General features: G+C 43.4%; 1 protein-coding gene across 6 annotated transcripts in view; it reads right to left on the bottom strand.

Moving 5' to 3' along the window:
• Positions 1–26,436, bottom strand: part of MLH1 (mutL homolog 1) — a 41,329-nt gene that overhangs the window by 4,877 nt on the left and 10,016 nt on the right. For 3 of the 6 annotated variants that reach the window (XM_070237996.1, XM_005600830.4, XM_070237997.1), the window contains exons 6-15: positions 25,899–25,990; positions 24,416–24,458; positions 24,191–24,276; positions 22,079–22,191; positions 19,729–19,822; positions 18,682–18,835; positions 13,516–13,892; positions 11,760–11,908; positions 3,206–3,314; positions 1,216–1,279 (exon numbers count right to left, since the gene is read on the bottom strand). In XM_070237996.1, the coding sequence (XP_070094097.1) occupies positions 1,216–1,279; positions 3,206–3,314; positions 11,760–11,908; positions 13,516–13,892; positions 18,682–18,835; positions 19,729–19,822; positions 22,079–22,145 (1,014 nt within the window). In that variant the 5' untranslated portion in view covers positions 22,146–22,191; positions 24,191–24,276; positions 24,416–24,458; positions 25,899–25,990. Of the gene's footprint in view, positions 1–1,215; positions 1,280–3,205; positions 3,315–11,759; positions 11,909–13,515; positions 13,893–18,681; positions 18,836–19,728; positions 19,823–22,078; positions 22,192–24,190; positions 24,280–24,415; positions 24,459–25,898; positions 25,991–26,436 lie in introns of all 6 variants that reach the window. The other 3 variants (XM_070237994.1, XM_001489218.7, XM_070237995.1) reach the window with 1 other exon arrangement.

Raw genomic sequence — 26,436 nt, forward strand, 5'->3', positions numbered from 1 at the left:
AGCATTTGAAAAAATTCATCCATTCCTGAATAAAAACTAAGCAAACAGGGATTAGAAGGGAACTTCCTGAACCTCATAAGGGGCAACTAGAAATAACCTACCCAGAGCAGAAAGACTGAATGCCCTCCCCTAAGATTTGAACAAGAGAAGGATTTCCATTCTCACCACTTTTTTCAACACTGTACCAGTGTTCTAGCTAGTGCAATCAGGCAAGAGAAGAAAAGGACAGGCATCCAGATTGGACAGGAAGAAATAAAACTCTTCTTATTCACAGATGCTATGATTATCTATGTAGAAAATCAGATGGAACTAACAAATGAATTTGGCAGGGTTGCAAGATACAAGATGAATATACAAAAACACTTGTATTTCTTTTTTTTTTTGAGGAAGATTAGCCCTGAGCTAACTACTGCCAATCCTCCTCTTTTTGCTGAGGAAGCCTGGCCCTGAGCTAACATCCGTGCCCATCTTCCTCTACTTCATACGTGGGACGCCTGTCACAGCATGGCTTGCCAAGTGGTGCCATGTCTGCACCCGGGATCTGAACCACCGAACCCAGGGCCACTGAGAAGCAGAACGTGTGAACTTAACAGCTGTGCCACCGGGCTGGCCCCGTATTTCTATATACTAGCAACAAACAATTGGAAAATTTTTAAAATGCCATTTATAATAGCATCAAAAAGTGTGAAATACTAAGGGATAAATCTAACAAAAGATTTTCTCCCCAAATCGATCTATAGTTTCAACACAATCCCAAAAAAACCTGCAGAAGGCTTTTTTGTAGAGTATGTCAAATGTAAAAAGAAGATATGAAACTACATAGATATTATAAAGTTAACTCTAAATTAAAATTAGGCAATGAAAAACTCTTGGAAGAAATGGACTAAAATCGTTAGTTGGAGTTGTGTTTGGGTGAGAGCTTTAGAGAATGTTTATTTCTATTTTTATCTCTTTCCAAGTTTTCTTAAGTAGATATGTATTGATTTCTATAATAATAATAAACATTTATTTAAGTTGGTTACCAAATGACTATTCTGCTTTGTATAAAACTATATTGTAATTAAAAATACTTCTATATGCAAATCATATAATAAACTGTCCTAAGCATATTTAGAAAAATTTAATATGCTACAAATAAGATATTAGTGGAGCTATTATTTTCAGAAATGACCAGCTGTTGGAGTTTCAGAAATGAGAAGCAGGAAATGAACTTACCGATAACCTCAGAACACCAAAATTGGCAAAATCATAAATGAGTATCTGGTAGAACAGTTCTTCACTGCAAATGAAAATGAAGCGACTTTAAGGAAAAGCTGAACCCATGCTTGAGAGCCAAGCAGTAGGGACAAAAGGGGAGAAATAACCCCCGAAACATGGATTGGACAAGGAGACGGTTCTGCCTTTTGTTACCCTTTTTAACAGTCTCCCGAGATCCACTCCTCAGAGGGCTGGGATTCCCGCGTGGCTCCAGCCGGGGTTCGGCTGGCCGGCCTCCACACACACAACAGGGCATGGAGAAAAAGTCTGGCTTGTTATCACTCATGCTCTGTCCTCACCCTACTGGGGCTGTAAAAGGTTTCTGACACCTTGTAGTGAAATTTAAGGAGTTTTATTTGCTTACCTTTTCCCTACTTACAAAGAATCCTATACATCACTTTTATTTTTTTTACAACTCACCATTAAAAATGATGTGGAATATACAGGGAGGGCAGGGAGACTTCCTAAATAATCAGAAGTGGACATAAGGTGGGATTAGACCGCACTAGTATATCGTTTAGGTTGATGCACTCACTGGCTGGCAACATTCCAAAAGCATCTGTGAAGTAGAATTCAATATACTGAACTACTTACAAAAACACAGAACTGAAATAAACGGTACTTTATAGTTCTTAAAGCCATGTGAGCTATATAGGTCTTGTTGAAAGACTTCATTATCAAAGCAGATAAAGCAGCTGCTATGCCTGCATTATGGTGGGGAAACTAAGGCACCAAGTGAGTACTGCCTTGTCCCAGGTCAGTTAGTAAAGTTGGAAAGGAAGGAGTTGAAGCTAGACACTGCACTCTGAATGTGGTTCTCTCTGTTTCTTTACCTTCTCACTGGGAAAGCATTCACATTTATTAAAAGCTGAAATTCGGAGACTGGCCTGGATTTATATGTGTAAAATGAAAGAACTTGAACACAACTGTGATTTGGAGCCTTGGAAATCATGCACTTAGATATGCTGGAAGAGAAAATTCCCAACAAATTAATACGAGTCTGTGCAAGTCCAAGGATTCTCAAAGCAAGGACAATGGACCTTGAACAGAGCTGCACCAAAAAGATTTGCAAGCCTCGGAGGAATGAATTCTGAATATCCAAGGAAATATGTATGTCAACAGTAAGCTTCTGGACTGGGCAGGTTCTAACACAGGGAGATCAAATAGGTTTTTATCTTGTGTGCCAACTCCAAGCTACATATCGTTGTGGCCCCACTCACAGGGCCAAGCAGCACTGTGAGGCCAGAGCATGGCTTAGTGGGAAAGAGTCACACAATGGACAAGTGATGTCTAGTAGATGCAAGTGGCAGCACCCTCCGATTTGTACTACGAATTTCAGAACATATTTAATATCAGTTCTAGACTCAAAAGGAGCTCATCCACCAAGGTCCTTGGAAACAATCCATGAAATGTCATCGGCTATGCACTGGGCAGACGGCTTTGCTAGGCTTCCCCTTCCTGTGCTCATACACCCACTGGCTCACTTGGTGGCTGGCGTAAGCCTCTGCTACACTCCCCAGGTGGGGAGGAAAGGAGGCATCAGGTCTTCTTTCTTTTGCATCCCCCACAGTACCCGGTTGCACCCTGTAGATGTTAGAATTCTCTATCAGCACTAAGCCCTCAACACCTGGCTCACAGCAGCCAACATTTATTGAGCACTGAGTACCTACCAAGCACTAGGTTTCTCCTGTCATTTCTTATTCTCACAAAAGTTCAGTAGTAATATCCCAATTTACAGATAAGAAATCTAGGACAGAGTTTAGGAAAGTGACTTGTCCTTGGTCCCATAAATGGTAAATGGTTGAGCCTAGATTTGAAACCACATCTGTCTGACTCCAAAGCGTGGGCCCTTCCCAATATGTCAAGCTGCTTTCCCCCGCTGTTTGTGCCTCTGCTTCCAGGACATTCTTCTAACAGATCTGCTTTTGTCTCGTACTCACTGACTTACCTAAGTTTGGTGGTGTTGAGAAGGTATAACTTGGTCTGATGCTGTGCCAAGGCCCACTGAGGATTCACACAACCCACAAAGGAATGGTTATGCAGCATCTCCCGGAGAGCTGGAAAACAAACAACAGGTGAGTGATGGCAGCATCCCACCAGCACCCCTTGCACCCCAAAGCACCAGGCACCAGCACTGCAGACCACAGACAAGCAAAGATGCCTGAACTGAGCTTCTCGCTGAAACAAACACGAATATAACTAATCATTCAAAATGCAACAAGGAATTGCCAAAAGATGAAGGAATACTCAAAGATCACAACCCAAGAAACAAGGCAGGAAGCCAGAGAAGCAATGAGAGCTCTGAAGCCAGCGTTAGCCCAGACACCAGAGGAACCTCAGAAGCATGAACTTTAGTTTTTGTAGGCTCTGAGGTGTGGACAAAGAAAAACAAAATCCAGGAATGGTTTGAAACGGAGTGTCTAATAGGAGAACACTTCCCCAACATATGAAGCTAAGACAAGCTCAAAGGTGTACCCTCAGTGTGGAGGAAAAGAAAGCTAACACGTCCCATGGCCACTCTCGTCCCCCTCAAAGGGCAGTAAGCAAAACTGCCCACCCGCCTCAAGCCTTGGTGTTGGGAATAAAGAAAAAATTTACACCCTGAGAATTCATAACCATAAGCAAGTCCTCATGTGCTTTTGCAGCCAGGATTCGCACTAAGCAGGCTGCCTGAAAACCTTAACTCGAGATTTTAGTTTAAACTGATTCCAGGACTGACTGTTCCTCCAGGGCCCTGACAGAATCCAGTGCAGAGTTTCTCTGGAGAAATTCATCTTCAATCCAGGCTTCAAATAATTCTCCAGAGATAAACTACCAGGAACCAGCAGTCAAAAAATTACAAAACACACAAAAAACCAAGACACCAAGAATTAGAATCCAGAAGAAACCACAGAATCTTATCTGCAAAGGTTTCAGAGATTGGAAATATAAGCAAAGAAGATAAACTAAGTATGTTCAGTATGCTTAAGGGGCATTAAAGCAATGAATAAGTAGAGGAAACGATCAAAAATGATCAAGAACAGGACAATGAAATACAACACGTGGTGGGGGACTGCATTCCAGACAATTTTTCTCTTGCTATAAAAAACATTAGTGTGGGCCCACCCCGTGGCTGAGTGGTTAAGTTCGCACGTTCCACTTTGGCAGCCCAGAGTTTCATCGGTTCAGATCCTGGGTGCAGACCTAGCACCGCTCATCAGGCCATGCTGAGGTGGCGTCCCACATAGCACAACTAGAAAGACCTACAACTAGAATATACAACTATGTGCTGGGGGGACTTGGGGAGAAGAAGTAAAAAAAATAGATTGGCAAAAGATGTTAGCTGAGGGCCAATCTTTACAAAAAAACAAAAACACTAGTGTGATAACTGGCCAATTTTGAATAAGATCTATAAATTACATAATGGTACTGCATTGATGTCAATTTCCTGATTTTCATAATCATGTGTGGTTACATAAGACAATCCCCTTTGATTTTAGGAAATACATACTGAAGCATTTATGGGTAAGAGAATAATTCAGAAACTTATTCTCAAATGCTTCAGAAAAGATATTTGTGGCAAGAGAAAGAATGAAGAAAATAGGATGAAATGCAACATTTTTGGGAATCTGAATGAAAGTGAACATGAATTCTTTGTATTGATTTGGCAACTTTCTTTTTTATTTATTTATTTTTTTGAGGTGAGGTACATTGGCCCTGAGCTAACATCTATTGCCAATCTTCCTCTTTTTGCTTCAGGAAGATTGTTGCTGAGTTAACATCTGTGCCGATCTTCCTCTATTTTCTCTGTGGGACCCTGGCACAGCATGGCTTTATGAGTGGTATGTAGGCCCATGCCTGGGATCTGAACCCACAAACCATGGGCCACCAAAGTGGAGCATGCAAAATTAACCACTATGCCACCAGGCCAGTCCCAGCAACCTTAAGTCTGAAATTATTTCAAAATAAAATAAATGTAAGCAGGGAAAAAAAATGATCAAGGAGATTTCCAAAAAACCAAATAAAATTTCTAAAAATGAAAAATATAATAATTGAAATTAAAAAATCAAGACAGACTTAACAACAGATTAGATAAAGTTGGCAAGGTAACTAACTGGAAGGTAGATGTAAAGAAATTATCCAGAATGCTGCACAGAGAAAGAGACGGAAAACATGAAATCAGCTTACACAATCTACAGGATAATAAATATACTATGACTCAAGTTCCAGAAGGGGTGGGGACTAGGGGGAGAAACAAGATTTGAAGACTTTTTTTTTGAGGAAGATTAGTCCTGAGCTAACATCTGCCACCAATCCTCCTCTTTTTGCTGAGGAAGACTGGCCCTGAGCGAACATCCATGCCCATCTTCGTCTACTTTCTATGTGGGATGCCTGCCACAGCATGGCTTGCCAAGTGGTGCTGTGTCCGTACCTGGGATCTGAACCGGCGAACCCCGGGCCATGAAAGTGGAACATGCACACTTAACCTCTGCGCCACCCGGCAGGCCCCAGATTTGAAGACTTTGAGGACAAAATATCTAGAATATCTCAGAAGTGACGAAAGACACCAAGCCTCAGCTCTAGGAAGCCCAACAAAATCCACACCTGACACACAGAGATGCTGCAGGACCTTAAAAGCACTCAGAGACAAAAAAGAGATTACCCACAAAACATTCATGGCTGAATTTTCAGCAGCAACAGCAGAAGCCAGAACATGATGAAATAACACATTCAATGCACTAAGAAAAAATAATTGCCAATCTAGAATTTTAAATCCAGCAAAAAAACTTTTCAAAGTAACGATGAATTAGACAAAGGAAAACTCATTTATTCACCCAATGCCCCACTAAAGGATGTGCTTCAGGCGGATTATGAACAGTCTAAGGGAAAGAACTATGAGCAAATAATATTTGCTAAATCCAAACAAACTGCAAACAACAATGTAAACGAAACATTTGAAATCCGCATCGAAACTGTGGATCTAACACCACACACCAAAGAGGGCTTCCAGGTAGACTAGAGCTGTCAGTGAACGCATTTTAGGAGACAATATAAAAGCATGTCTTTAATTATCCCAGAGCTGGGAAGGGTTTCCTAAATGAGATGAAAAAAGCGAATCTGTAAAGAACAATTCATAAAATCTGCCTATATTAAATCTAAGAATTTGTTTATAAAACAAGTGTTCATTAAAAAAACCCAGATGAGCCCTAAACTGGGAGAAGATGTTTTCAGGTAACTGATCATATCTAGAATATATAAAGAACTCGCAAAGTCAGTTAGAAAAAAAACAATAACCCAACCAAAAGATGGGCAAAAACCTTAAATAGGCACTTAACAGAAGAAGAAATATACTTACTCAACTTTATCATTAACCAAAGAAATACAAATAAAACCCATCACCAGATACCACTTCATAAACACCAAACTAGTTAAAAAGTCTGACAATAACCAAATATTGGAGAAAAGGTACAGCAAATGCAATTTCTTCACATTGGTGGGACTACATTCAGATGACCCCTTTGGAAAACAGTGCTACTTTATGACCCAGCAGTAACTCTCCTAAGTATGTACCGTGTGGCAGAGCTTCTCAGCCAGCATGCCAAGCTCTTGAGCCCCTCATGTCTGGGAAAGGGGGTGAAGTGTGACAGGCAGGGTTGAGGCTATGAGTCTTCCAAATGTCCCTCAATGCAGAATGAATGAATGAACATGCAGTATGGTCACGAAATGGAATCTGTCACACAGAAAAAGTAAACCAGAGCGTAACGGCAGGTGAATTTTAGGAACGTACGCAGATGCACGCATGTGTACTATATATATATATATATATACACACACACACACATATCAGAAAAATACAGTATAATTCCATTTATATAAAACTTAAAACTTGTAAAACTAAACAGTAAGCTTTTGACGGCTACAAATATGGGTGGTAAAACTATAATAAAAAGGAAGGAAATAATCACAAAATTTAGGGTCATAGTTACCCCTCAGGGAGGAGGGGTACGGGATGGGACAGGGAAGCACACAGGAGCTTCAGAGGTGACGGAATGTTCTTTTTCTTTAAGCAGGTGTTCGTCTGTTTTTTTCTGTAGATCCTACGTATAATTTACAAGTATGATTTTGTATTTACTAATATATCTGTCTATGTTTTCTATGAAAGAAGTAAAACCAGCACCACCATAAAGGGGGGTGGAAAAGTGGGGTTGGAGACGACAAGACAAGGGTCTGGGGACAGCAATAAGCCTGTACACATCATATTTTCACTATCCTTTTATTTTAAGCTTGGGTTCCACAAATGAATCCTCATTTTGTTACATAAGTTCTGCAACACTCTCCCTCTCCCCATAAAAAGACGCTTATTTTCCTCCTTTTTAGAATAAGCGTTCCCCTCTGCTCCCACTGGAAACTCAATGTCTCTACAGGATGTTCTGCGTAGGCGGAAAATGATTATTTTAAAAGCTGGAGAACATCAAATAATCTTGAATAATGAGGCACTGGAGGAAAGAGAAAGCAGTGTAATCTACTAAAGAGGGTCAGAGATTTTTCCACAGACTGTTCATGGAACGCTCCGCCGCATCCACAGCTCCCGAAGTGCAGCCTCGCCAGCAAGGGCAGCGCGGGAGGCAGCGTCCGCTCACGGGCACAGGGGCCCCTCCCAGAGCTGCTCTTTCAAACAGGCAGGAAACCAACAAAGACGAGCAGGGCTTTTCTTCACCGGCTTCCTGAGGCTACTGAGACCTCTTATCAGGACTTCAAGAACCTTTATTTCTTCCTCCCCCATCCCCTTGGCACTAGAAGTCTGTGGGCATTTCCCTGACATTCTACCAGCAGCAAAATGGGACAAAATCCTTCTGTGCTTCAAAGCCAAACCACACATCTGAGTTCACAACAGAGCCACCGGGTCTCAGCACGTTGTTTCCAAGAAGCAGGGAGGAAAGCCAAACCCGAAGGAAAGGGCAACCACTCCTCTAGTTCCTAATGGCCACTTGGAGGGTAGAAGCTCCTCGCCCTGCTGGACGGCCTGCCTGACGCCAGCGCCTGAGGCTGTCGCCTGAGATGATCAAGAAGCCCTCCTGGGCAGATCTCGCCTGGGTTCTGCTGAAGCAGCCTTCCACCTCCGTTACCCAATGTCTCAGCCTACCTTCTGCTGCAGCCGGTTATTTACTAAACAATCGCCACAACACCGTGGCGCCTTCAAGGCAGGGTCATGGCTCGTTTATCCCATGTTCTGCCTCGGAATGGCACAGCACGTTTTGTAGAGAAGATACTTGACAAATGTGAACTGATTTCATGTACCAAAAGAAACTGTCATGTGGTGACAAACTACAGAAGAGGATGCACCGTTAGACCCAAGACTGTTCACCAAAGGCCAAGATAAAATGTTCAGCACAATTTCACATTCAAGTGATAGCAAATATCTTTAACTTATGACATTCCTTGTCCTCATTAGTTAACAGATCAAAATTATGGGACTAGCAATAGGTAAGTTCAGTCACTACTAATCCTGAGATGAGCCTAGTTCCATGGAGCACTTGACTGGATACTGGGCCTTCCAAAATTAACCTCCTGTTAACTGACAGTGTGCCCACGGTAAGTCCACCCAATTCAAGAGAGCTGTCTGGTTGAGTGTGCAACTTTGACATCCCCTTCAGAATAAAGATTCTAGGACTTCACCACCCAGGCTGCTCCTCTCATTTATTCACTCCTTTAGCAAATATCTACTGAGTCCACATGCCAGACGCTCTACTGGGCACACTGGATAAAGCGGCGAGCTCAACAGACACGATCTCTGCAGAGACAATACGCTGATGAAATAACCACACAAATCAGTGCCACTAGGAATGTCGTCACCAGGAAAGTATCTCTCACTTCTTCCCTGGGACAGGGGCACAATGCCACGGGGGAGCAGCGAGGCTGCTGGTCTGTTAAGGTGAGTGGCCCACCTCACCAAATCCGAGCTTCAGAGAAATCCCTGTACAGTTTTCAACCCAGACAATCAGCCTGCCCTGCTTGTGCTCAGGGTGTGAACCAGATGCCAACGGGCAGGACCCAAGGCAGAGGTCCCCCCCTAAACAGTGCCTTGGGGATTACAAAGCACACACACCACATCTTAGGTATTCACGACAACAGCCTAATAAGGGCTGGAGCAGTAACATCATTTCACAGAGCAGGAAAAGGATGCCAAAAAAGTTGAACCAATTTCTGACTGGCTACTCAATGGTGTAGCTGGCAGGAGCTGCAGTGGAGTTCTTCTGGCTCCAAAGGAAGTGCTCACTCTACTCCCCATAACAGACAGCTACTTCCTCTGCAAGGCCCGACACTGGCGGTGTGCGGGAAAACACCAGCTTCCGTTGAAGGGACCAGAACCACACGGTGCGCTCGCCTGGCATAGGCAGCTGACCTGGTTTTGCATCTAAATATTGGGCTAGCCCCCCTGCATGCAGGCCGTGCCCGTTACACCCCACGCCCAACAAGGCATGTACTGAGCCTGCTTTTGATGGTCGAGATGTTTCAACTACTCTGTTCTCTCCATCTTCTATTCCATTTTCCTCATCTTTAAAGTAGAGACAACAGCAGCTGCTCTGCCTCCCTCACAAGACTATTCTAGAATTAAATGAGATAACGTGCATGAATGTACAATTTTAGAACATTTAGATTCATCACCCTAGCCTCAAAAACGGACTCCAAACCTGACCAAACTTGATGCAGGTTAGTTTTAGACTGCACTGAAAATAGCCTGCCACTTATTGAAATTATATTCAGAACTTACTGAAATTCTAACTTTAAATAGTGTGCCTCGCATGAGAGGTATGAACCCTTAAAAAACACTCAGTAAATTCCCAATCTGAGGGAGTCTGTCAATTAAATGACTGGGAGGAAGAGTGCTAAATAAACGGAGTAACAGCCCACCTGTCTTATATTATTTAGAATGGTTTTAAAAGCTCCCAGCGGGGATGGCCCCGTGGCCGAGTGGTTAAGTTCGTGCACTCCGCTGCAGGCGGCCCAGTGTTTCGTCGGTTCGAATCCTGGGCGCGGACATGGCACTGCTCATCAAACCACGCTGAGGCAGCGTCCCACATGCCACAACTAGAAGGACCCACAATGAAGACTATACAACTATGTACCGGGGGGCTATGGGGAGAAAAAGGAAAACAATAAAATCTTTAAAAAAAATAAAATAAAAAATAAAAGCTCCCAGTGTGAAAGCCAGTAAGAGAGGGAAAGAGCTCCCAGAGAAAATCTTATGGAAACAAAAGTCAGAAGCCAAGTGGCAGCTACTTCCACAAGTGGTGGAACCCTAGTCCCAGGAAGTCTCTCCCCTTCCCAAGTGTGGGGACACCCTATCCCTTTCCGCCGTGGAGACAAAGGCCCAGAGAGCTACGAAAAGAGAACAAACAAGGAAGGACAAAGAGAGGCCTTCCTGAATTCGTTCAAACAAGCTGAGACTGAGACACAGAGAAACTGTGAGAGGCCACTGAGTCACAACAGCTTTTTTAGATGGTTAGGGATTAGTGGAAAGGTACTGAATTGCTCCTCAGCCACTCATTCCCTTTGAAAATTAATCCCGATTGTCATACTTTAAGATATATTTTATAGCAGTGTTGAAATTCAGCTATTTTAATCAAGAAATGTGTAATGGCTGAAAAATGGAGAGGCCCCAGCTGAACTGAGTAGACTGAAGTGCAGAGCTGCCCTCTGGAGTCCCCGGCAAGGAGGTCTACACTTGGAGCAGGCGTGTCTGACTCATCAAGTGGGGACAGGGTTGTTGCCAGGGCCGAGTCGCTGTTGTGCATCTCAGTCCCTGCATCAGCTCATCCCTGGGAGGTGACTTTTTTTAATTTCTAAAACCAAAAAGTTAGTTTTGAATTAACAGGGATCAAAATGGAGTTCTACACTCTCGTATTCCCAAAAGCTATTTCTGAGGAAGATGATAATGATTTATAATTTTGTCTCCAGGATATAAAAATATCTATTGATTTCTTACTCCATAACAAGTGTTTTACTTACATTTTCTCTCTAATCAGCACAATAATCTTCAAGGGAAAAGTCAATCTCATTTTACAGACGAGGAAAAACTGAGGTAGAGAAAGGTAAAGTCATGAGTCTAAGGTCACACAGAAGTGACAGTGCCAGGACACGAACTCAGGGCCCTCGGGAGCCTGTGCACCTTTAGCAATAGCACACCCCATTCAGGCCACAGGATTAGAATTTTGCTGATCATTACACTTCTTTCAGCTAAAACAAAAACAAACTGAAGATTATTTAAATGGCTACTTTAGCTCCTACGGTTTAATGAGAAAACTGATTACTTCTAATTAAAACCAGAGACTATTTTTTCCCCTTTCCTCTCAATTGAAAATCACCTTTAAGTTGCTGCTGCTGCGGATTAGTAAAGGAAGGGAGGTTTGCTCAGCACACTGCAGTGACCGCCCTGACATAAACACTTCCTGCATTTCCAAAAGCTTCACATTAGCAGTTCTGGCCCTTGGGGTCCCAGGCAGACCTTGGCACTTACGTACTCTCATGTCCCCGTTCATTAATTTCTTCTTGGAGACTCAGAACACTGGTGAGGTTAATGATCCTTCTCCGGGGAGTACAAGCTGCTGTCATGTCCTTTCTGGAATCACCTTCCACCATTTCCACATCAGAGCCTTCTCGATGTCTTTTTCTGCAAAGAAGATAAGGAACGGGCAGATCATTACTATTCTTTTTTATTATTATTATTTTTAACTCAGCCAAACTGTGTGTATTGCATTTTGGAGAAGGAAGCAGCTTCTCTGGCTGGCCCTGCACCTAGGGGGGGTCCCTGTCCTGGTGGCAGCCCAGCAAGATCAGTGTATTCTCCGGCACACTGCTTATGCGACAACCCTCAGATCTCAGTGTGGCCTACTGCACACAGGACTTTGAGTCCAGCTCGGCCCTGAGGGCTGCAGGCCTTGAGCAAGTGAGCTGACCTCGCCAAGCCTCCTCCATTCAGTCCTCCATCTGTCCACCCATCAGACAGTGGTATAACATCATGAACAAGACTGACAAGGTGCCTGCCCTCACAAGGCTTACTTTCCAGTGGGGGTGTCAAACAGCAGCAGAAAAAAAGATCATTTTAATTAGCAACAAATGCTACGAAGAAAATAAAACAAGGACAAAGAAGGCCTCTGGTAAGAGGTGACATTTGAGTTGAGACCCAAGTGACAAGAAGCCAGGGTCTTCCTAGGCTGAGGGAACAGTGAGAGCAAAGCGGGTAAGCAGCTCAGTGAGTTCAGCCACAAGAGAAGTGTGGCCAAAGCACCAGGAGGGAGAGGGGAGGTGGCGGGCTGGAGGGAGGCAGCGGGGTTTAACCCCAGCTCAGTGGGAAGCCACTGGTTTTCAGCAGAGGAGTGATGCAATCTGACTTCTGGTTTAAAGAGGTTTCTTTGACTGCTGTGTGGTAAACGGCCCATGGTGTCAGTTCCACAAGTGATAAACAGAAATGCAATCCTTCTCCTGCAGGGCTGTTAAGAGCATTAGGTGAGATAACGTATGTAAGATGTAATCTAGCAAGACAACTAGACTGACTCGGAGATGAGTAAACCGGAGTTAAGTAACATGTCCAAGTTCTAATGGCCAGGAGTGCCAGGGTTCTGGTGCTCAGCCACCAAGTGGATGTGCAGCAGTGGACAAACGACTTCACCCTGAGCTCCAGGTTCAGTCCCTGCACACGTTAAATAATCAATATCCACCTCACAGATTTTAGTGAGATGTCTTTAAAGAGCCTGGAGACTGTATACTGGAAATGCTCAAAATTAAACGATGGTCATTATTATTGTTCCTGCCCCTTTCTCTAGCTCTCTTTCACCACACTCTCATGTGCTTCACGGAGTTCCATAATCTGAACTGAGAAAGTATGTTTCTTCCAAAAGGAATGAAAGCAGCTGAGTAAGATGAACAAGAATCCTGTGGATATTTTAGGCTTCTCTCTCCAGCCACCTCTGCTATTGAGGCTTTATCAAAAGTCATTGCTAAAAATGAAGGATAAATCTTCTGATTTTTTTCCTGATGTCTTTTTAACTAATACTTGGAATCACAGACATTTAAGATATTTCAAAGCCCACTGTGGTGAGTGACTCTCAAGCCATGATCAAAGGCAGACGGTGCACAAGGCTACAGCTCTGTCCCACTGGAGGCAGAGGGTGAGTGAGACAGACAGAAGATGCAAGTGGTTCACAAGAAGCCCAAGTCAGGAGGAAGTTTTATTAATGAACAAAGGAGGCAAGCTGCACTTCTCCCAAAAGGCCATACCTGGGGTTGCCCGGGCTGGAAGGGGGCCCCCTCTTCTCTGACGTCTCTGAAGTCTCCTTTGTTGCATCCCCCTTCGATCCTTGATTCACGGCAGCCACTTCCGCCGGGTCTGGGAGTTCAAGCATTTCCTCATCTTCCTGCCTGGCCCCACCACTAGAAGCATCTGTCCTGTCCTCTGGGACAACGGCCTGAGGCTGACTGGACGGAACCCTGCTCACAGGCTGCAAGAAGGCATCGAGCTTCTGTTCCCGAGAATCTGTGCGGACCATTTGGTGGGCATAAATCTTGTCGCCACTTCCAGAAGAGGATGAGGGGATCACACCCCCTGTGGATTTAACCGACTCCCCAGAGGGGCCAGGAAGACCTGGTAGTAAAGTCTGTGTCAAGAAAGAAAACAGTGGGAAGATTCAGAATATGAAGCAGAGAAGTACAGCTCCCAAAATGTACTAGTACTGGATAAAGAAGCTAGAACCAGGTCTAACTATCATTTTAGAATTATTATTATAGAAACAATTCTGACCAAAATTTGAAGCATAAAAGTAAAGATATATAAACATAAAATTCAAAAATTTGGTAAAGTCCTTCTAATCTTAAAATTGGTTTGAAATGGAAATATGAGTGTAAAGTTCTCATATTTTTGTCTTTTCTTCTTCTTTTTTTTTGGAGAGGAAGATTGTCCCTGAGCTAACATCTGTTCCCAATCTTCCTCTTTCTGCTTGAGGAAGACTGTCCCTGAGCTAACACCTATGCCAATCTTCCTCTATTTTCTATGTGAGATGCTGCCACAGAACAGCTTGATGAGCAGTGTGTAGGTCTGCGCCTGGGATCCAAACCTGTGAACCTGGGGCTGCTGAAGCAGAGTGTGCAAACCCAACCACTATGCCACTAGGCTGGCCCCTGTCTACTTTTTTTTTTTGCTGCCACAAACGGATTTCTTTATTATGGTAAAAATATACAGAACATAAAATTTACCACTTAACCACTTTTAAATGTACACTTCTGTAACATTAAGTACATTCACATTGCTGTGCAACCATTGACACCAACCATCTCCAGAACTTTTTCATCCTCTCAAAGTGAAACTCTATGCCTATTAAACAATAACTCACCATTGTCCCCTCCCCCTCAGCTCCTGGCAGCTACCATTTTGCTGTTTTAAAATATACATACTTCCTAGCTCTGTCTGCTGGAAAGGCCTAAAAGCAATGACTATCCAGTAGCAATGAGGACCCCCGATCCCAGATTATAGTCTCTAAATACCACTCCCCACTAAAATAAACAGAGCTCCTTGGAGAAATAACCAGTTCCAGGGCTTAGGCTGGGGGAGTAAACATCTTGTCTTGCCAGAAACAAGGAAACTATCAACGACCAATGAAGTGGATCAAAAGGGCAAGAGCACTAGCTTGAAGGGGTCTCCATTGGTCTAAGATGGGATAATTTCAGCATCAAAAAGAAAACCGACCATAATTGATTCAATTATATTGTTTTGTTAACAACTATGACAAAATACTGAGAAAGAGAAAGATGGGGAGGGAGGAAGGAAGAGAGAGGGAGAGAGAGAGGGAGAGAAAAGCAGGGAGAGAAAGAGGAAACAGTCACCGAACGTTACTGGAGCTTGCTAGGACACCAACTCATTCCTTTGCAAATTGATAATTAAAAAGATAGAATTCAGCGTTTATCCTTACTTTCTAGTATGAACTGTATTTCAGGATAACCAAATAGCTCTAACAAACTCTATAAGAATTACAGTTAGTTAATACAGAATAAACTGATAAAATCAGAAAATCCTAATCTTGCGATCCTAATTAAATAACTGATCCTGGTAATGGTCACCAATGAACAATGAAACCACTAAGCTAAATACGAATGGAAAACTTCACAATGAAGGAATTGGGCCGTCACCAGCTGAACCCGCTGATGAATCTTATCATCAAAATGACAAAACAAGTCAGCATGCGCCTCCTGCTGGGATTCGATAGAAAGTACATGGTATTATCTACCAAGAATTCTTGGGAAAAAAGTTTTTTTCAAAATCTGAATATAATCGTGCCTCTAGATCTAACTTGCAGTTTACAGGAAACATGGAGGATTAGAACGAGTTAAACGACACTAAGAAGCAGCAACCAGCCAACTGAAAGTGTGCATGATTCTACAGGGAACCTTTAGGATAGGCCACGAGAACAAAAAATGTAGGGTGATTTTTCTAGTTTCAAAGAGACTTAAAAGAGATTTAAAAGACATAACAACACAGCTCAGGGCCACTCTTCCTCACCAAAAGAAGCATACCTTAAGGAAAAAAAAAAAGACAACAACCAAATATAATAAGTGGAACTTGATTTGATACTTGTTCAAGTAGCTTTGAACAAAGCTACTATAAAAAGATCTTTTTTGGACAATTGGGATATTTGAATATAGATTGGCTATAATTTTATTAGGTGTAAAAGGACATTGTGATTACAAGGAAAAAAATATTTTAGATGCATAATTAAGTACTAAGGAAAAAATAAATGTTTGGAATGTACTTTAAAATACTCCTTTCCTACCCCCAGGGGAGAGGAACTGACAAAACAAATAGGGAAAAATGGTGATGACTGTTGAAGCTGGGTGATAGGTACCTGGATATTTGTTGTATTATCTATTTTTATGTGTGTTTAGAAATATCCAATAATAAAGAGTTAAACAATAGAGCATTAAAGTGCTCAAAAAGGGAAAACCTTTCTTCCCAGACAACTTAAAACCCTTGCAATGTATTTACTTTCTTTGTCTGTGCAATATCCATGGGTGACTTTTGGGAAGCAGAAATTAACATAACTACTCTGCAGATGTTTCCTTGGAGCTCACCTAGGATGGACTGAGGACAATCACTCTGGCCTGCGCAACATGCTCCTCAGCTTCATCTCACACTTTGGGCCTTTCCTCTCACTCCCCACCCGCCAACCTGTTTCCAGGTCCTGGCTATTCTAGATTTTCAACTTTTAGTGAATGGAACTACTTCCTCTGTCCAGATCCTCACTACTCCCAAATTGCTGTGGGTTTCCCTCTTGCTCCTCTCCAATCCATTTTCCACATTGCAGCCAGAGTTCTTCATAAAATGCAAATCAGATCCCATTAATTCCCATCAAGTCAAAGTCTAAACTCTTTAATATGCCAACAAAAACCCCCCTATCTGGCTTGAACTCTGCAGCCTCAACTGTCACCACTGTCATCACCCCCAACCCCAACACTCAGGCTCAGCGTTGCTTCACCCTGGCTGCATATAACTGCACATGCGGAAGTTTTTAAAAAATACTGATGCCAGGCCCTAGGGCCTGAGATTGACTTATTGGTTTGGGGAGGGCCCAGGCATCAGTATTTTCTAAAAGGTTCCCAGGTGATTCTAAAGACAGACAGGGTGGAGAACGCTGGGTCCACTGTGCTGAACTTTCAGATGCTCAAACACATGTCCTCTTGCACCCCTAGGCCTTTATCTTCACTGTTTCCTCTGCCAGAAACACTCTTTTCAACCCTCCTCTCCTTTTTCCCAGCTATTTCCTACTCAGCCTTGGGGTCCCAGCCTCCACATCCCTCCTTCCCTTCCCTGACTGCCCAAGTCTGGGACAGGAGCCCCTCCTACATACTCCCAAGTCCCTGATTTGCTCTCTTGTGGGATGTACTCTCTAGGAGATCGTGAATGCCTCTGAGAAGGCAGGAACCCATCTGTGCTGCATCCCCAGGCACCCAACGCAGTGACTCCCCCACAGAAGGGTCTCAATGCATATGTGGGGAGGGAGGCAGAGGACGAGAAGCAGGAAAGGGGCACTGAGGCTAAGTGAGCAACAACAACAGATATAAACCAGCTAATAGTTCTTGAGCACTTCCTATGTATGACACTGCTCCCAGAGCTTTGTCCACCCTAGACCCATTAACCCTCTGGGGGCACGTGTGTCCTCAGCTTGTCCACGGGCAGTGCAAGGGTTTGTGCACTTATTACCTTGACAAGACCTGGGGCTCATGTTGGTACAAGGAGCCCATGAAAGGTTCCCAGGCAGATCTTCCTTCTGCCCACCTGTCACATAGGCCTTTCAGGTGGTCACCGGTAGCAGTCTGACAGGACTCACTCCCCTTCTGCCTGAACAATCTCCAGGTGCGTGGGTTCCAGGGGTGGTGGGGCTGCCCCAACTGTGTTTAATCTCACTGGTTAGTGCCCACGCCATCTCCCACCTAGGCTCTTTCCAGGTGGGTAACCGTGAACACTCTTTGGGAAGTGAAGCATTCATCCGCTTGGGAATTTCTAAAATTTTCTGTGAAGCAGGGTCTCACAGAGGCCCACTTTCTGCTTGCAAGACCCACTATAAATTTAATGGGGAAAATGTTTCCATTTCCGTAGTTTCAGTGCCTGTTGTGCTTCTGATAAACACACCCTCAGTGATGAACCTGAATAAAGGGCTGCCTAGAATCACATCATCTCAAGACTGGGAGGGGACACTGGAGATCCTATTATCCCACCTGCTTATTTTACAGATGGGGAAACTGAGGCCCCAGAAAGGGAGAGTAGCTTGGAATCATAAGCACTTAGAACCTGGATAATTTTAGTAAGATGAATGGTGGCAGGCCCTTTAGGAGACACTTTCCATCTGCTGTTTACCTACTGCTTATAACTGTCCTCGAACTTGGGGATGACTGGTTCCAACTTTACTGAGGGAGACCTGGAGGCCAGGGAAGGCCAGTCACACGGCGGTAACCCAGGTCTGTCTGACACTAGAGGCCCATTTCTTTCCACTGTCCCACTGCCTCCCTGGTGGCCCAGCTCCCCCTGCCCCAACACCCCCTGATGCTGCTCTGTGGATGTGGGATCGGCCTCCTCTGGAACATCTCCAGTGGAGGAGAATGCATGGAAGAAGTGCCCTATTCTGTTTCAGACAGCTCGTTGTCCTAGGACGTCATCTAAGGTCCCAGATGCAGGCAGAATGAGAAGAACTCAGGCCCTATGACTCCAGGCCCAGGGATAACATCACAATTCCTTCACAGTCAGGTTCAAAGAAGGAAACGGTGCTAAAAGAAAACTATCAAAGTGACACTTGGAAAGAGTCCTAGAGCAACAGGTAAAAATCTGGGCTCTCATGTCTGATGGGGCACATTTTAAGATGGCAAAGGCATGAGAAAAAGAGCTGATGAAAGCACCCTCACCTGGGTGAAGTACATCCTGGAGGAGTTGGAGCCCAGGAGCTTGCTCTCAATGTGCTGCTGCACCCGCTCCAGGATGCTGTCCTCATGCAGGAAGTGAACTTCGTGCTTTGTGGGGTGCACATTGACATCCACATTCTGGGGGCTGATTTCTAAACTGGAAGGAAAAAAGAAAGAGAACAATTACCTCAGACGGTGGGGGATGGGGAAAAAAATCATACATGGCATCTATGGTGGCCAGAAGACTTGGGGAGGCCAAATGGCACAGTGGTCAAAACTTCAAGTCTGAGCAACCTGGGTTCAAATGCTGACTCTGTTACTTAAGAGCTGTGTAGCTCTGGAGAAGTTACATCATTCGTATGGAGGGGATTAAAATCACTTAAAGCACTTTGCATGTACCTGACACATTTATTATATGTCAGCTGTTATTAATCATCACTCCAGAACTAGTGAAATTGCTTATTACACGATCTAGGGCAAGGCACTTAACTTCTCTGGATCCTTTTTCTCATCTGTAACTATCTATGAACCTGTCCCCTACTCAATTTTCAGTATTATATGAGGATCAAAACAAGAATATATGTGAGAGAACTTATCACTAAAATTGTAATACAAAAGTCAGTTTAGAGGCTGTGCCAGCTAGCAACTTATTGCTTCAGCTTCAAAAGCATCTTTCATTTGCTCTGTGATAACAGAGCTTTGCAATGTGAAGCTTTGTCAGTAGAGGGAGCTGGAGGGACCCTGGAGGAAGAAGGGGTTTCTCCACCAGGTTCCGGCAGATTCTGCCTGGTTCAGGGGCAAGACACGTTATCCTCCTCTGTTTCAGTAACACAGATCCTGGCACGTGGGAGGCTCTCAGAGGTTCTGCTACATGAGTGAGTAAATGAAGGAAAACTGTGCCCTTTACCTATGAGAAGGGACATAACATCCTTTGCCAGTGGTGTGTGGGTTTCATTCTGATTGGGCTGTTAGCAAGCCCTTCTCTTCCAAAGAGGACAGATGGATGCAATTTGTTTTGAGTCTTGGGTAAGGAGTTTGGTGCTGCATTACCTGAGGTACAGGAACGGGTGTGTATTTTTGGGCAAATATGCTGCATACACCGTTTCTATGGCTTTTCTCAAGGAAGTCGATTCTACCAGACGATCTAAAAATTAAAAGGAAAGTGACCAGTTCAAAACTGTCCTGAGGGGTGAGGTGACAGGTGCACATTCATACCATGCCATGAAATCACCTCAGAAAGAACACTTCTAGAGTGACATCCACATCAGTCCCCTAGGAAAGAAGGGCGCCCTTCACCTGTCACTACTTCCCAGCCTCTCCCGCTGGCCTTGGGGCTCTCTCCTCTCGCCCAAGTAGCAGAAACATTACAGGGCAGTAAATTCTGCCTCTCACTTCCCTTTCCCTCAGTCAACCCAGATGGACTATCTTAGCCCTTGCTCAGCACAGTGGGCAGTATGACCTCAGCTCTCAGACTTTTCATTCTGCAAATACATACGGGCTACCTATCCCATGTGCCATGTGCTGGGAGACAACATGCGAGGGAATAAACTAATTCCAACTCCAAGAGGTAAGTACTACTAGAGAGAAGTGTGGGCTAAATGATGAGATGAGGGAGCAGCTAACTGTTCAGGGAGTTCCAACAGTGGGGTATCCAAACTGAATAATGAAGGGTGAGAATGAATTTTCCAGGCAGTATAAATATCTGAACGCATGTTTAACATAATTCAGGAAATGAGGCCGGTTTGAGGGAGTGGAAAACAATTAAAGCTGGGAGAGATAAGACCAAAATCAGAGGAAGATGTATTTTCAGAAAATATAGCTCTTTTTTCTCCCCAGATGGCCTGCCGATGATCTGTGGTCCTGTGTTGGTGTGGCCAAGGATACGTCACATCTTTTTGTTTCCAATGAGAAGAGTGGCCATGATCGTATCACTGCAGAGACTATCATTCTCTGAGTGCTCACTACATCCACTGCTCCCTCAGTATCACCGTACTCTGTCACACATGTCCTCACCACACAGGCCTGGAGCAGGTGTGGGCGCCAGACAAGAGGGCAGCTGGGGCCTCTCTGCTGAGATTTCTGAACTTGAGACAGGCCAAAGAAGTGTTCTTTGTTCCTGCCACCTGAGAAAGCCTGCACAGTGTGTGGATAACTGAATGACACGATCTCTCCTCGCTACTGGGAACTTGTCATCATGACCAGATTAGCTAATGTTAGCACAGAACCCGTGTGGCAAACAGCCCTACTAGAAGTACGGACATGAGCTAGTCAGACGGCACTTACACTGATTTTTGCGTGTCTATTCTGTAGCCAACATGCCTTACAAAGCAGTTATTCTTCATGGTTAGGAAAAAACATTTTCTTAGCTCTGATTAAAGCAAGCTGTGTTATACATCAGGCTTAAGTCCTTCCTGAGGAAGCAGGAAAAAACCCCACTAACATAAATCAGTTTAACAGAAGCTGCCTGTAAAATCTTAGTTCTCTCCTCACTGTTACTATATTGGTTTGAACTACTGCTGTAAACTATGCATAATCTGGGGCATTTATAGCTGGTTATCGCTATAAAAGGAAGAGGGGAATATATCATTTCCAAGAACAAACAAAATAAAATTAAAAAACCAAAATAAAAATTATAAAATAATTACAAATTGCTTTAAAAACTAAAGATAAAAATGGAAAGATGCATCTTGTTTCTGGATGGAAGATGAACAACTGAGTCTGACCGTGTTTGGGATTATTTGCTGTTGCCCTGTTTCTCAAAATTGTATAACATGCAATTAAGTAAGAGGCAGAATGCAAAATGTTATTTACTTAATAAGTAGCAATCATGTAAACACTATGTCAGCACAGAGATAAAGACTGGAGAGGAATATGAGAAAAACCCAAATTCATTTAGTTAACTTCCTCCCTGATTTCTAGTACTGCTCTTTGAATCATAAGTCACTCTCTTTCTTTACAAAGAAAAATCTCAAGGGCTTAGCATTCAATTTCTTTACTTTAATGATACTGCCTACACCCAAAGTTCCCTTCTCCCTGGGCCTGCTGTGCAATTTCAAACAGCGGACCTTGACCTAAGGAGAGAAGAAAGATCTGCCTAGGGCCTGCTTGCAAAGGCTCCAATGCCAGCAGGTGAGGAAGGTGTGCTGGCTCAGAGGGGCCTGTGATACCCTCTCTCTGGCTCCCTCTTAGAGGCAAGAACCAGACTCCGCTACAGTCGGCTGGCAATGAGCGTGTATCAGAGGGCAGAGCAGACTTAGGCCAGAACTCATAAATGCTTCCTAAGTAAACCACACTTCACAAAGTTTCCCTGTGTGTAATGAAACCTGTGGATGAGGAACTTTTCCATGGTCCCATCAAATTCCCTGTGAACAGACTTCCCCACTGGTGCTTTTTCACTTACGGTTGATGAAGAGTAAGAAGATGCACTTCTTCACTGAGTAGTTCGCATTGGATATGTAGCCATTCATTTTGAAGCCTAGTGTTTTATCCTCACACCCAACTTCTATCAATTCTCTAGTTGGAAAAGAGAAATTCTGAGGCTTTTGAAAACAGTGAAAAACTCAAACATTATAAAAGAACCAGAGTTGGAAAAATCAGGGCTCCTTCCCATAAGCTAACTCTGCCAAATGAGGACCCGACACTTGGTTTATTGAGGTCCTCTGGGCCCCTCCATCCGTCCTTCCATCCACCCACCCACCTACCTACCCAGGCAGTGTTTTCAGCATTTATGCTATATGCCAAGCACTGATCTAACTGCTGGGACATAATGACAAGTCCAAGCTCCGAGATCTTATTTTGCTGAAACTTTTAATGTATCTCAGTAACTAAATCCCTGAGATTCCAAAGAACTCATCTCTGCTGAATCCCTTACTATACTGAATACCATCACAATGGGGCTCCAGCATGGTGTTCCCCAGTGTGTGTATGGGGAGGTGAGGTTACCAGGTGAAAGGGTCCTCACAAGCCAGTCATTTCTGCCTGAGGGCCTTCCCTAGTGCTGGTTCCTCTGCCTGGAAAGCTCCTCTTCACCTACCGTGAGCTAGTTAATTCCTCCTTATCCCTCATATCTCAGGGGTTACTTGCTCAAAAAGCCTTCTCTATGCCTCTCCATGAGGCTGAGAGTCTCCCATTGTGCCTTATGTATTTCCTTCAAGGTACCTGACACAACCACTAATGAAGAGCATAATTATTTCATGTCTTTCCAACTGGAACGTGAGTCCTCTGAGGGCAAGAGTCATTTCTGCTTTATTCCCTACTATATATCTCCACCATTTAGCACAGCAGCCAGCAAACAGCAAGCACTAATTAAGCATTTGCTGAATGTATGATAAAAGCTTGTCAGGCAGTAACTCAGTAATGTGAGCCCTGAGTCTCTGAGCAGGGGGTATAGCTTGCAGTGTTTTCCATATACAATGAACCAGCAAACCGTTTCTTCCCAAAATGTCTTGAGGCTGGTGTTCTGGAAACACACTTTGGATAATGCTGCTCCAGGAGACTTCTAATCTCTTACAGTCCCTAGAAATTTCATAACTAATTCTGAGTTTTAAAACCTAGTCGGCAAGCTCTTAAAAGTTTCACTGTATAACAGAGTTCTCTCTTTGCTCTGGGAGCACAGTTAAAAAATCAATTCAAAAAGTTAAAAAAAATCAATTCATTAGCACTTAATTAGGAAAAAAGGGTAATTAAAAGCAAATTGATTGTTCTCTAGTTAGGAACTTGTTTTGCTCAAAGAATGAATAATTTGTCCTTCAAAGCAGAAAACTAGGTGCTGGGACTACTGCTGCTGCTTTTAAGATAACTGGAAAAAGTGAAGTCAGGGGCTATTTTATTCATCTGTGTACCCCAGCATCGGCTGCTGTATGCCTGGCATATCGAAGGGTCTTAGATTTTTCCCCTCCGATTATGACACAGGCACTTTGGACTTAGTAAAGTCCTGAGGTTTAGCAGGAGCCTGTGATGGAAAGCCTGTGATGGATGGAGTCACCTGCAGAGGGGACTGCCACAAGGAATCTATTATGCAAACAAGTTCCCTTCTTAGGGTTTCCTTGACAATGAAGATTTGGTGACACAAATCTGCTTGCCCCCAGACAGGGAAGTCTTTACAGGCAGGAAATATTTTATTTAGCTTTACATCCTTAACTTCTGGCACAAAGCCTGGAATATGGGAAGCAATTAATAACTGCTGAATTACAATAAATGAAATCTTAAAGTGATGATAATGGAAATAGAAGGAAGAGGGGAGCATTGTAAGTCTTTTGAAGATAGAGATCTAGAGAGAACACACTGATTTATAGCCAGAGCATCTAGGAGACAACACACACCCAGAAGTGTTGATTACGTGAAATAATGACACCACTAACAAAACAGAAGCATGAAAACAAGCCTGCATATTTGATTAAAGCAAACTCTTAAGGCAGGTGCTATCTTGACAGATTCCAAAATAATGTGATGAAATGATAAACCAAGACATGGGAAGCGGAAGATTTTTTTTTAATATAAGTTATCAACATACCGGCTAACGGCATTTCCAAAGATGGAGCGAATATTGTCCACGGTTGTGGCATTGGGCAGTGTTCTAACGTCAGCTACTGTCTCACCCTGCTGATAAAAAGAACAGAAGACACAACTTATTATCTCACAGCTGTGACTGAAACATCATAACATCTCCACAGATGAACTACAAAAAATCTCTTTTCCTTTATAATACATAACCATCCCCAATAAATCAAAAACTTACTTTTTTAACTGAGAAACTAATGCCTGAATTGTGTATTGAATACCTGGCAAAGAAAAAAAAAAAAACAGTAAGCAAAGAGTGGCCAAATGCCCAATACATCTCAGAGGCCCCTTTTAGTTAAATAAATGGGTGGAGTTAAGTGATCTAAAAAGAGATATATGCAAACAAAAATATCTTCATATATCATATTCTACCCACAGGAAAATAAGCCAGCAGAGACTTTATGGAGCTATCAATGCTAAATGTGCCTGAATCAAACAAAATCAGGGTCCCACAGAGCTTTTACAGGTTGCTGACTAGACTCAAGGATATTTCAATGCCATCTCCTCCTTGCTTACACTTTTATTTTCAGTATCTCGAAAGGTCTGGGCTGCCTCAAGGATAGCCTGAGAACCTAGTTTTAAGAACCCCTGCACTATTCTACTCTCTCTCAGAGGCCCTCAAAACAGGTTCCTACTCACCCACTTCTTCCTAACCTGAGGTCCCACTCCACTAACTCCCAGCCTTCTCTCACTTGGCTATTATTTGTTACTCCTCCCTCCATGGCCCCACAAACGGAAGGACTGTGTCTAGCAAAATGCATTTATTCAGTAACAGTAAGTCACTTTACACACCGAGAACTAAAACATCCAACTAGAACTCCTTTATCTCAAGGAGATAAGAAATATTCTGTTAGTGATTTATACAATCCAGGGAAAAGCAAAGAAACCTGATGTATAAATCTGTCCCACTTTATTAGAAGCAAATGTTTTATTCATTCTAGATTTTCTAGAAATACTAAAAAGAGTTAACACATCTCTGTTACAATTCAAGGATACGCAGGCTTAGGGAGCCCACGCTGGAGCCACTGTACCAGCAGATTAAGTCCACCATGGACATAATAATGTTGTTTTCCCTGCTCTGAATCCCTTCTTCTGTTGACAGCTCCTAATCTGCTTTTGGGAAACTACTCTTCCCCATTCCACTTGATATATCCTTAGTTAGACTGCTAATCAAGAGATCTTCTCTCCATAGATGTGGGCACACGGCGGGGGGACCCAAGCGTCACCAATCAGATGCACTCTCCCAGGAAACAGACTCTTGAGCAGAGCCAGGAAAAGAAGGAAAACAATTGGAGCAGGGTCACTCCACTGAATCCCTGAAGCCACACTGGTCCTTGTCCTCCCCAAGGAGCAGCTGTCCACACTTCCTCCCACTTAGTGAGTCCCTCCTGGCCTCCCGTTACATTTCTTTTGCTCGGGTTAGATAGAGTCAGTTTGTTCTGCTTACCCTAGAGAACCCTCACTGATACAGCACCAAATGCTCTCTCCCAGGGAGATGAGAGAAAACTCAGAAGTGGTCGTTAAACCTTGATCAGAAACCATTTTTAGGCTAGTATTGTTATTTTCCATGTAGCTCAGCAACTGCTCTCAATTTATAAGCACTGGAACACATTCCTTTGGTGACAGATCTCAGAGACCCACACCTAGATTTTGGACTGTACCTGCCAACAACTTCCAAAATTTTCCCATACTCTTCACTTGGATTTTTTAAAGCTTTCCTCCTCGTGGATATGTTGTAAAAAAGGTCCTCCACCTGAATGGAAGATTAATTTTTCTTGTAAATTCAGACAAGTATATGGAAATAAAGACCCAAGCTGTCCACCTAAAGCTGGGTCTTAAGGCAGGATATCTAACTATATTTACCAACAGCACAGTTTTAAGCATTAACTAGGGGGGCAGGAGATACAGCAGCCTTAATGAGGGAAACAGGATATTTTTCCTGCCTCCCACATTCATTTACTGATTTCTCAAATATGAAGACAAATAAAGCAGTCTTGCCCAGGATAGCACAAGATTCAGTGGGGCAAACATAAATTTACAAACAATTACAATATCACACGGCTTTCAAACTAAGAATAATTACAAAATTTCTGAGATCATTTGGGGTTTTTGGAAGTCGCATCGTGGTCACCCTGGTACAGTAGCCCTCTTAGTGCGCACTTAGAAGCACACATTCATTTCTGCCTCCTGCCTGCCTCA

The sequence above is a fragment of the Equus caballus genome, chromosome 16, assembly GCF_041296265.1.
Source record: "Equus caballus isolate H_3958 breed thoroughbred chromosome 16, TB-T2T, whole genome shotgun sequence".
Lineage (NCBI taxonomy): Eukaryota > Metazoa > Chordata > Mammalia > Perissodactyla > Equidae > Equus > Equus caballus.